This window comes from Salmo salar, chromosome 18, assembly GCF_965601325.2.
Source record: "Salmo salar chromosome 18, fSalSal1, whole genome shotgun sequence".
NCBI lineage: Eukaryota > Metazoa > Chordata > Actinopteri > Salmoniformes > Salmonidae > Salmo > Salmo salar.
This window is the reverse complement of record NC_138308.1, coordinates 92,666,161-92,678,660: the sequence shown is the minus strand read 5'-3', so window position 1 is coordinate 92,678,660 and position 12,500 is coordinate 92,666,161. Positions and strand designations below refer to the sequence as shown.

The 12,500-nt window shown below is 48.0% G+C and overlaps 1 protein-coding gene across 2 annotated transcripts in view; it reads left to right on the top strand.

The window, feature by feature from the left end:
* The first annotated feature begins 6,244 nt into the window (after nt 1–6,244).
* gpha2 (glycoprotein hormone subunit alpha 2) overlaps nt 6,245–12,500 on the top strand; it is a 9,801-nt gene continuing 3,545 nt past the window's right edge. Inside the window, exons 1-2 of one of the 2 annotated variants that reach the window (XM_082965320.1) lie at nt 6,245–6,513; nt 10,616–10,740. In XM_082965320.1, the coding sequence (XP_082821446.1) occupies nt 10,635–10,740 (106 nt within the window). In that variant the 5' untranslated portion in view covers nt 6,245–6,513; nt 10,616–10,634. Of the gene's footprint in view, nt 6,514–9,587; nt 10,741–12,500 lie in introns of those variants that run through there. The other variant, XM_082965319.1, reaches the window with a different exon arrangement.

The window sequence follows — 12,500 nt, the reverse complement described above, 5'->3', positions numbered from 1 at the left end:
TGTCTCTCGCTCTTCTGTCTGTCTCTCTGTCTTTCTCTTCTCTGTCTGTCTGTCTGGCTCTCTCTGTCTCTCTCTCTGTCTCTCTCTCTCTCTCTCTCTCTCTCTGTCTTTCTCTTCTCTTTCTCTCTCTTTCTCTTGTCTGTCTGTCTGTCTGTCTGTCTGTCTGTCTGTCTGTCTGTCTGTCTGTCTGTCTGTCTGTCTGTCTGTCTGTCTGTCTGTCTGTCTGTCTGTCTGTCTCTGTCTGTCTCTCTGTCTCTCTGTCTCTCTGTCTCTCTGTCTCTCTGTCTCTCTGTCTTTCTCTTCTCTGTCTGTCTGTCTGGCTCTCTCTGTCTCTCTCTCTGTCTCTCTCTCTCTCTCTCTCTCTCTGTCTTTCTCTTCTCTTTCTCTCTCTTTCTCTTGTCTGTCTGTCTGTCTGTCTGTCTGTCTGTCTGTCTGTCTGTCTGTCTCTCTCTGTCTCTCTGTCTCTCTGTCTCTCTGTCTCTCTGTCTTTCTCTTCTCTGTCTGTCTGTCTGTCTGTCTCTCTCTGTCTGTCTGTCTCTCTCTGTCTGTCTCTCTTCTCTCTGTCTGTCTCTCTCTCTCACACACACACTGCCGTGTCACGAGAGTTAATTCTAGGAGCATGAGTCAGCTCAGTGACTGGCGTTCTTCGTATCCAGCGTCCTCTGTCTGCCCGCGTGTGTCTGGTGTTTGTATCGTTCCTCTGCCCGCCAGTCTCGGTAACCCTGGAGACAGCGGCGTCTTGAATAACGATAATATCATTAATGCGTCCGCTTCCACTTCATCACTGTTATTTTAGTGTGGTGTGTGTGTGTGTGTGTGTGTGTGTGTGTGTGTGTGTGTGTGTGTGTTGTGTGTGTGTTGTGTGTGTGTGTGTGTGTGTTGTGTTCATTCAGTGCCATGATGGTAAGGAAAGGATTACACAGTGTTTTCCTTCCAACTAACACTGTTTTAGTACCCCTGACCTCTAACCCTTGACCCCTCTCTGTCCCCCAATAACACCAGCCACACGGTGCCTCCCAAATGGAACACTATTCCCTACATAGTGCCTCCCCAATGGAACACTGTTCCCTACATAGTGCCTACCCAATGGAACACTATTCCCTACATAGTGCCTACCCAATGGAACACTGTTCCCTACATAGTGCCTACCCAATGGAACACTATTCCCTACATTGTGCCTACCCAATGGAACACTATTCCCTACATAGTGCCTCCCCAATGGAACACTATTCCCTACATTGTGCCTACCCAATGGAACACTATTCCCTACATAGTGCCTCCCCAATGGAACACTGTTCCCTACATGTGCCTCCCCAATGGAACACTGTTCCCTACATAGTGCCTACCCAATGGAACACTGTTCCCTACATAGTGCCTACCCAATGGAACACTATTCCCTACATAGTGCCTACCCAATGGAACACTATTCCCTACATAGTGCCTCCCCAATGGAACACTGTTCCCTACATAGTGCCTCCCCAATGGAACACTATTCCCTACATATTGCCTCCCCAATGGAACACTATTCCCGACATTGTGCCTCCCCAATGGAACACTATTCCCTACATGTGCCTCCCCAATGGAACACTATTCCCTACATAGTGCCTCTCCAATGGAACACTGTTCCCTACATTGTGCCTCTCCAATGGAACACTGTTCCCTACATTGTGCCTAACTTTTTACCAGAGCCCTATGAGCCCTAGTGGTTATATACTGTCTGCACCTGATGGTCTCTCTCTTTCTCATCTCTTTAATCTCTCTCTCTCTCTCTCTCTCTCTCGTTCTCATCCCTCTCTCTTTCTCATCCCTCCCTCTCTCTCTGGTTCTCTTCCTCTACATCTCTCTTATCTCTCTTTCTCATCTCTGTCTCTCTCTCTCTCTCTGTTAGTGTGTAGGTGGGGAGGTTTTCTGTTTCCGATGACATCAACAAATGTGCAATGTCTGTCGGGGGAAAGGGTCTGTCATGTTAATTGTGTTTTTGTATGAGTCTAAGTGTGTTTTGTGTTGGTGCTGTAGTCACTGAATGGAGTCTACAGTCGTCATGTCAATGAGTTGAGCTTTAACATGTGGAGAGACGAACAACAGACCCAGGTGTCCTCACAATATCTCAGACCCACAGTAGGTGTCCTCACAATATCTCACACCCACAGTAGGTGTCCTCACAATATCTCACACCCACAGTAGGTGTTCTCACAATATCTCACATCCACAGTAGGTGTCCTCACAATATAATCACACCCACAGTAGGTGTCCTCACAATATCTCAGACCCACAGTAGGTGTCCTCACAATATCTCAGACCCACAGTAGGTGTCCTCACAATATCTCAGACCCACAGTAGGTGTCCTCACAATATCTCAGACCCACAGTAGGTGTCCTCACAATATCTCACACCCACAGTAGGTGTCCTCACAATATCTCAGACCCACAGTAGGTGTCCTCACAATCTCAGACCCACAGTAGGTGTCCTCACAATATCTCAGACCCACAGTAGGTGTCCTCACAATCTCAGACCCACAGTAGGTGTCCTCACAATCTCAGACCCACAGTAGGTGTCCTCACAATCTCAGACCCACAATAGGTGTCCTCACAATCTCAGACCCACAGTAGGTGTCCTCACGATATCTCAGACCCACAGTAGGTGTCCTCACGATATCTCAGACCCACAGTAGGTGTCCTCACAATATCTCAGACCCACAGTAGGTGTCCTCACATTATCTCACACCCACAGTAGGTGTCCTCACATTATCTCACACCCACAGTAGGTGTCCTCACAATATCTCAGACCCACAGTAGGTGTCCTCACAATATCTCAGACCCACAGTAGGTGTCCTTACAATATCTCACACCCACAGTAGGTGTCCTCACAATATCTCAGACCCACAGTAGGTGTCCTCACAATATCTCACCCACAGTAGGTGTCCTCACAATATCTCACACCCACAGTAGGTGTCCTCACAATATCTCACACCCACAGTAGGTGTCCTCACAATATAATCACACCCACAGTAGGTGTCCTCACAATATCTCAGACCCACAGTAGGTGTCCTCAAAATATCTCAGACCCACAGTAGGTGTCCTCACAATATCACCCACAGTAGGTGTCCTCACGATATCTCAGACCCACAGTAGGTGTCCTCACAATATCTCAGACCCACAGTAGGTGTCCTCACAATATCTCAGACCCACAGTAGGTGTCCTTACAATATCTCACACCCACAGTAGGTGTCCTCACAATATCTCAGACCCACAGTAGGTGTCCTCACAATATCTCACACCCACAGTAGGAGTCCTCACAATATCTCACACCCACTTTAGGTGTCCTCACAATATAATCACACCCACAGTAGGTGTCCTCACAATATCTCACACCCACAGTAGGTGTCCTCACAATATCTCACACCCACAGTAGGTGTCCTCACAATATCTCACACCCACAGTAGGTGTCCTCACAATATCTCACACCCACAGTAGGTGTCCTCACAATATCTCACACCCACAGTAGGTGTCCTTACAATATCTCACACCCACAGTAGGTGTCCTCACAATATCTCAGACCCACAGTAGGTGTCCTCACAATATCTCACACCCACAGTAGGTGTCCTCACAATATCTCACACCCACAGTAGGTGTCCTCACAATATCTCACACCCACAGTAGGTGTCCTCACAATATAATCACACCCACAGTAGGTGTCCTCACAATATCTCAGACCCACAGTAGGTGTCCTCACAATATCTCAGACCCACAGTAGGTGTCCTCACAATATCTCACACCCACAGTAGGTGTCCTCACAATATCTCAGACCCACAGTAGGTGTCCTCACAATCTCAGACCCACAGTAGGTGTCCTCACAATATCACCCATAGTAGGTGTCCTCACGATATCTCAGACCCACAGTAGGTGTCCTCACAATATCTCAGACCCACAGTAGGTGTCCTCACAATATCTCAGACCCACAGTAGGTGTCCTCACCATATCTTACACCCACAGTAGGTGTCCTCACATGATCTCACACCCACAGTAGGTGTCCTCACAATATCTCAGACCCACAGTAGGTGTCCTCACAATATCTCAGACCCACAGTAGGTGTCCTCACAATATCTCACACTCACAGTAGGTGTCCTCACAATATCTCACACTCACAGTAGGTGTCCTCACAATATCTCAGACCCACAGTAGGTGTCCTCACAATATCACCCACAGTAGATGTCCTCACAATATCACCCACAGTAGGTGTCCTCACAATATCACTCACAGTAGGTGTCCTCACAATATCTCACACTCACAGTAGGTGTCCTCACAATATCTCAGACCCACAGTAGGTGTCCTCACAATATCACCCACAGTAGATGTCCTCACAATATCACACACAGTAGGTGTCCTCACAATATCACCCACAGTAGGTGTCCTCATGATATCTCAGACCCACAGTAGGTGTCCTCACAATATCTCACACTCACAGTAGGTGTCCTCACAATATCTCACACCCACAGTAGGTGTCCTCACAATATCTCAGACCCACAGTAGGTGTCCTCACAATATCTCAGACCCACAGTAGGTGTCCTCACAATATCTCAGACCCACAGTAGGTGTCCTCACAATATCACCCACAGTAGGTGTCCTCACGATATCTCAGACCCACAGTAGGTGTCCTCACAATATCTCACACTCACAGTAGGTGTCCTCACAATATCTCACACTCACAGTAGGTGTCCTCACAATATCACCCACAGTAGATGTCCTCACAATATCACCCACAGTAGGTGTCCTCACAATATCACCCACAGTAGGTGTCCTCACGATATCTCAGACCCACAGTAGGTGTCCTCACGATATCTCACACTCACAGTAGGTGTCCTCACAATATCTCACACCCACAGTAGGTGTCCTCACAATATCTCACACCCACAGTAGGTGTCCTCACAATATCTCAGCCTACCAGTCTTCACTTGACCCAAACCCGCAGTATCTCCTGACCCAACCCTGCCCATGGAAAACCCAGACATGACTCTGGGCAGAGCCTGTGTGTGTGTGTGTGTGTGTGTGTGTGTGTGTGTGTGTGTGTGTGTGTGTGTGTGTGTGTGTGTGTGTGTGTGTGTGTGTGTGTGTGTGTGTGGCATTGTAACACAGAGCAGATCTACCAACCGCAAACATATTGTATAAACAGTCATGCACACAGATACCCATATTCACAGGGTGTGGGGGGGGAGAGCAAGGAGCAGCAGTGTCATTCTGGAAATGGTCCATTCTTCGCCCAGTGGGCCTGTCTAAATTGTCCGGATTTTACATTAGATGGTCATTATTTGGCTTGGGGGCCTTGAGGAAAGAAAATGGGGTAGCTAGAAATGCCCGGGCCGAATTCTGATCCCAGTTCGCCCCTGAAAGGTGTGTGTGTGTGTGTGTGTGTGTGTGTGTGTGTGTGTGTGTGTGTGTGTGTGTGTGTGTGTGTGTGTGTGTGTGTGTGTGTGTGTGTGTGTGTGTGTGTGTATGTACAGTTCTGTAATGTGTTTTCTTACTATTGTGGCCGGTGATGTAAAACTTCTCTACTTTTCCCCTCCATGTCTGCTGTCTCCCAACCCTCCTCTGTACTGCCCTTTACAAGGGGGAGAAGAACTGCCCTTTACCAGGGGGGAGAGAGAGAGACATGTTGGTTTTTAGGTTTTCTGTAGGTGAAGTGAGAGAGAGAGAGAGAGAGAGAGAGGTGCAAAACTGAAAGGTAGACTTACAGTGAACAGGAAAGGAGGGGTCCACACACAGACAGACAGAGAGAGAGAGAGACAGACAGACAGAGAGAGAGAGACAGACAGAGAGAGAGAGACAGAGAGAGAGAGAGACAGAGAGAGAGAGAGACAGAGAGAGAGAGAGACAGACAGACAGAGCGAGAGACAGACAGAGACAGACAGAGGGAGAGACAGAGGGAGAGACAGAGGGAGAGACAGAGGAGAGAGAGAGAGAGAGAGAGAGAGAGAGAGAGAGGGAGGGAGAGAGAGGGAGAGAGAGGGGGAGAGAGAGGGGGAGAGAGAGAGAGAGAGAGAGGGGGGGGAGAGAGAGAGAGAGAGAGAGGGGGAGAGAGAGAGAGACAGAGGGAGAGAGAGACAGAGGGAGAGAGAGACAGAGAGAGAGGGGGAGAGAGAGAGAGAGAGAGAGAGAGAGAGGGAGAGAGAGACAGAGAGAGAGACAGAGAGAGAGACAAAGAGAGAGAGAGAGAGAGAGAGAGAGAGAGAGAGAGAGACAGAGGGAGAGAGAGACAGAGAGAGAGGGGGAGAGAGAGAGAGAGAGAGAGAGAGAGAGGGAGAGAGAGACAGAGAGAGAGACAAAGAGAGAGAGAGAGAGAGAGAGAGGGGGGCTAGCAGTGACTGACTGTGGGTGTGACTAAAGGCGTGACTCCGCCTCTCCTCCTGTTTACCTGAGGAGCTACAAATAGCAGTGTAAAGAGGTAGGAAACACACACCTGTCACTGCTGCTGCTGCCTCTCCTGGACTGAAGAACCCCACGCACCACACCTTTACAGGTAACGCTAGCGCCTCACACACACACACCTGACAATTACTGTTCAGGTTCTGACTTGTAGAGCTTGTTGCACGTTGTTAATTGTGTATTTTCTTCACATATTTAGGATATATTACTTTGTTAGAGACTGGAGGCTTTTTTGTGTTTCAATTCTGTCTGTCTCTGTCTGTCTGTGACAATATAAGAGGTGCATGAACGTTTCAGTGAGTCACATGCATTTAGTCTGTGTTTTACACAAAGTACAAAATGATTCAATTTATCCATGAAATTGTGCGCAATCAATATCTCTGGGTGACAATAGGAAGTGAATGGATTGGTGTGTTTCGGATAAATCTGGTCATGTAAGTTTGTATTTACAGTCTACACGTTAGTGGGATCTGTTTTACACTAAGGGTTTTGCCAAGGGCTTCAGTAACAGTTAGGTTTGTCATACAGGACTAGGAACAGAGTATGATGGATAAACATTGAGTTCCACGGCGGTCACTTGGGGATGAATTTGTACTTCAGATCAGTGCTCGTAACTCAGACTTTCAAACCAACGATATTTATTAGATCGGAACACACACAGATAAAACAGAGTAACGGTTAATCAGCCACGGAAACTCTTCTGGCAGAGGCTAAACGATGCATAGGACCACAGAGGACACACACACGACACGCACACACACAACACACGACACACACAACACACACAACGCTCAAACAACACAACACATACACGACACACACACACACACACAACGCTCAAACAACACAACACATACACGACACACACACACGACACACACACACAACACTCAAACAACACAACACATACACGACACACTCAACACACACAACACTCAAACAACACAACACACACACGACACACACACACACACAACGCTCAAACAACACAACACACACACGACACACACTCACACACACACACACAACGCTCAAACAACACAACACATACACGACACACACTCACACAACACACACAAGATGTACGACACGCACAACACACGCACGACAAACGCACAAACACACATTCATACACACACTCCGAGGCATGGAAACCCCAATACGTCCCAGGAGAGGAAAAAGCGGGGTATTCCCCGTCAGTGATCGCCTGCTTAATTTGATGTAGCGTAATAATAGCTTCCCAAGACGATTCCCGTCGCCACGGTGCTCCCGAGACTGGAAAAGACTGAGCTGCAGGAGGTCAGGTCAGGAACACAGAATTACAGAACAGAATTCCCAGGAAAACATGACTTAACTGTTTTTGTGTTAAATACAAGTGATGGTGTAGGGGGGTAGAAGTGGTGGTGTAGGGAGGGTAGAAGTGATGGTGTAGGGGGGTAGAAGTGATGGTGTAGGGGGGTAGAAGTGGTGGTGTAGGGGGGGTAGAAGTGGTGGTGTAGGGGGTAGAAGTGGTGGTGTAGGGGGTGGAAGTGGTGGTGTAGGGGGTAGAAGTGGTGGAGTAGGGGGTAGAAGTGGTGGTGTAGGGGGTAGAAGTGGTGGTGTAGGGGGGGTAGAAGTGGTGGTGTAGGGGGGTAGAAGTGGTGGTGTAGGGGGGTAGAAGTGATGGTGTAGGGGGGTAGAAGTGATGGTGTAGGGGGGGTAGAAGTGGTGGTGTAGGGGGGGTAGAAGTGGTGGTGTAGGGAGGGTAGAAGTGATGGTGTAGGGGGGTAGAAGTGATGGTGTAGGGGGGTAGAAGTGATGGTGTAGGGGGGGTAGAAGTGGTGGTGTAGGGGGGGTAGAAGTGGTGGTGTAGGGGGTAGAAGTGGTGGTGTAGGGGGTAGAAGTGGTGGTGTAGGGGGTAGAAGTGGTGGTGTAGGGGGGGTGGAAGTGGTGGTGTAGGGGGGGTGGAAGTGGTGGTGTAGGGGGGTAGAAGTGGTGGTGTAGGGGGGTAGAAGTGGTGGTGTAGGGGGTGGAAGTGGTGGTGTAGGGGGTAGAAGTGGTGGAGTAGGGGGTAGAAGTGGTGGTGTAGGGGGTAGAAGTGGTGGTGTAGGGGGGGTAGAAGTGGTGGTGTAGGGGGGTAGAAGTGGTGGTGTAGGGGGGTAGAAGTGGTGGTGTAGGGGGGTAGAAGTGGTGGTGTAGGGGGGGTAGAAGTGGTGGTGTAGGGGGTAGAAGTGGTGGTGTAGGGGTAGAAGTGGTGGTGTAGGGGGGTAGAAGTGGTGGTGTAGGGGTTAGAAGTGGGGTGGTGTAGGGGGGGTAGAAGTGGTGGTGTAGGGGGTCGGAAGGTGTGTGGTGTAGGGGGGGTAGAAGTGGTGGTGTAGGGGGTAGAAGTGGTGGTGTAGGGGGTAGAAGTGGGTGGTGTGGTGGTGTAGGGGGGGTAGAAGTGGTGGTGTAGGGGGGGTAGAAGTGATGGTGTAGGGGGGTAGAAGTAGTGGTGTAGGTAGGGTTGTAGGGGGTAGAAGTGGTGGTGTAAGGGGGTAGAAGTGGTGGTGTAGGGGGGGTAGAAGTGGTGGTGTAGGTGGGGGTGTAGGGGGTAGAAGTGGTGGTGTGGTGGTGTAGGGGGGGTAGAAGTGGTGGTGTAGGGGGGGTAGAAGTGATGGTGTAGGGGGGTAGAAGTGGTGGTGTAGGTGGGGTTGTAGGGGGTAGAAGTGGTGGTGTAAGGGGGTAGAAGTGGTGGTGTAGGGGGGGTAGAAGTGGTGGTGTAGGTGGGGGTGTAGGGGGTAGAAGTGGTGGTGTAGGGGGGTAGAAGTGGTGGTGTAGGTGGGGGTGTAGGGGGTAGAAGTGGTGGTGTAGGGGGGTAGAAGTGGTGGTGTAGGGGGGGTAGAAGTGGTGGTGTAGGTGGGGGTGTAGGGGGGTAGAAGTGGTGGTGTAGGGGGGTAGAAGTGGTGGTGTAGGGGGTGTAAGTGGTGGTGTAGGGGTGTAAGTGGTGGTGTAGGGGGGTAGAAGTGGTGGTGTAGGGGGGGTAGAAGTGGTGGTGTAGGTGGGGGTGTAGGGGGTAGAAGTGGTGGTGTAGGGGGGTAGAAGTGGTGGTGTAGGGGGGTAGAAGTGGTGGTGTAGGGGGTGTAAGTGGTGGTGTAGGGGGGTGGAAGTGGTGGTGTCGAGGCGTAAATTAACTCACGGGCCACACCCTTTTGTTCTATTCTTGAGATGAATCCACGGTGAGAAACAGAAACGTTTTTCAAACTATTTGATCAAATCAGATAAGGTGCCGTGGAGCATGTTGAAGCCGCTTTAGGCTTAGTAGTCATAGCTTGAGGAGGTGTGTGTGTGTGTGTGTGTGTGTGTGTGTGTGTGTGTGTGTGTGTGTGTGTGTGTGTGTGTGTGTGTGTGTGTGTGTGTGTGTGTGTGTGTGTGTGTGTGTGTGTGTGTGTGTGTGTGTGTTGTGTTGTTTGAGCGTTGAGTGTGTTGTGCGTGTCGTGTGTGTGTGTGTATGTGTGTGTGTGTGTGTGTGTGTGTGTGTGTGTGTGTGTGTGTGTGTGTGTGTGTGTGTGTGTGTGTGTGTGTGTGTGTGTGTGTGTTGTGTTGTTTGAGCGTTGAGTGTGTTGTGCGTGTCGTGTGTGTGTGTGTGTGTGTGTGTGTGTGTGTGTGTGTGTGTGTGTGTGTTGTTTGAGCGTTGAGTGTGTTATGCGTGTCGTGTGTGTGTGTGTGTGTGTGTGTGTGTGTGTGTGTGTGTGTGTGTGTGTGTGTGTGTGTGTGTGTGTGTGTGTGTGTGTGTGTGTGTGTGTGTGAGCCCTTTGTGACATCTGCTGACGTATGTCCACCTGCAGGGCGAAGGTTGGGGGCTGACGATAAAGGCACTGAGACACTGGTCAGACATAGAGACGGACACCGGAACATTCCCCCTCAGAAAAACAATGTTGTGATCGTACTTCATCAAACAATCAGGAAAATCTGATCGTTTCACAGGATAAAATTGTGTTTAATGTGTTAAAGCTCTTGGTTTAGTGAGTAATGCACAAGCAGAATAGAATTCACTTAAAATTGTAGATATTAAAAGTCAATAATTACCTGCCTGATTCTTAACTCTCTGTTCTGTTTGTCCCTTGAAGGCCACCGTCCTCTGTCACCATGTCTCAGTGTCTCATGTTTATCATGAAAGTAAATGGCTAATATCACTTATATTAATCCTTAACTCTCTAAGTTCTGTTTGTCCCTTGCAGACCACTGTCCTCTGTCGTCATGTGTCAGTGGGTGACCTTTAGCCTCTGTGTTGTGATGCTGCTACTGTGTCCAATCAGTTTCAGCTATGAGGGGCTAAGCCCAGGACCTGGCTGTCATCTATACCGTGAGTTGAATATAACACACACACACACACACATAACATATATATACACACACACATAATACACACACAAACACACACATAATACACACACAAACACACACACACACATAATATATATACACACACATAATACACACACACATAATATATATATATATATATATATATATATATATATATATATATATATATATATACACACACACACATAATATACAGTTGAAATCGGAAGTTTACATACACTTAGGTTGGAGTCATTAAAATGTCTTGTTAACAAACTATAGTTTTGGCAAGTTGGTTAGGACATCTACTTTGTACATGACACAAGTAATATTTCCAACAATTGTTTACAGACAGATCATTTCACTTATAATTCACTGTATCACAATTCCAGTGGATCAGAAGTTTACATACACTAAGTTGACTGTGCCTTTAAACAGCTTGGAAAATTCCAGAAAATGATGTCATGGCTTTAGAAGCTTCTGATAGGCTAATTGACATCATTTGAGTCAGTCTGAGGTGTACATGTGGATGTATTTCAAGGCCTACCTTCAAACTCAATGCCTCTTTGCAAGACATCATGGGAAAATGAAAGGAAATCAGCCAAGACCTCAGAAAAAAATGTGTGGACCTCCACAAGTCTGGTTCATCCTTGGGAGCAATTTCCAAACGCCTGAAGGTACCACGTTCATCTGTACAAACAATAGTACGCAAGTATAAACACCATGGGACCACACAGCCGTCATACCGCTCAGGAAGGAGACGCGTTCTGTCTCCTAGAGATGAACGTACTTTGGTGCGAAAAGTGCAAATCAATCCCAGAACAACAGCAAAGGACCTTGTGATGATGCTGGAGGAAACAGGTACAAAAGTATCTATATCCACAGTAAAACGAGTCCTGAATCCACATAACCTGAAAGGCCGCTCAGCAAGGAAGAAGCCACTACTCCAAAACCGACATAAAAAAGCCAGACCAAAGTTTGCAACTGCACATGGGGACAAAGATTGTACTTTTTGGAAAAATGTCCTCTGGTCTGATGAAACAAAAATAGAACTGTTTGGCCATATTGACCATCGTTATGTTTGGAGGAAAAAGGGGGAGGCTTGCGAGCTGAAGAACACCATCCCAACCGTGAAGCACGGGGGTGGCAGCATCATGTTGTGGGGGTGCTTTGCTGCAGGAGGGACTGGTGCACTTCGCAAAATAGATGGCATCATGAGGACGGAAAATTATGTGGATATATTGAAGCAACATCTCAAGACATCAGTCAGGAAGTTAAAGCTTGGTCGCAAATGGGTCTTCCAAATGGAAAATGACCCCAAGCATACTTACAAAGTTGTGGCAAAATGGCTTAAGGACAACAAAGTCAAGGTATTGGAGTGGCCATCACAAAGCCCTGACCTCAATCCCATAGAAAATTTGTAGCCAGAACTGAAAAAGCGTGTGCGAGCAAGGAGGCCTACAAACCTGACCCAGCCCTGTCAGGAGGAATGGGCCAAAATTCACCCAACTTATTGTGGGAAGCTTGTGGAAGTCTACCCGAAATGTTTCACCCAAGTTAAACAATTGAAAGGCAATGCTACAAAATACTAATTGAGTGTATGTAAACTTCTGACCCACTGGGAATGTGATGAAAGAAATGAAAGCTGAAATAAATCATTTTCTCAACTATTATTCTGACATTTCACATTCTTAAAATAAAGTGTTGATCCTAACTGACCTAAGACGGGGGATTTTTACTAGGATTAAATGTCAGGAA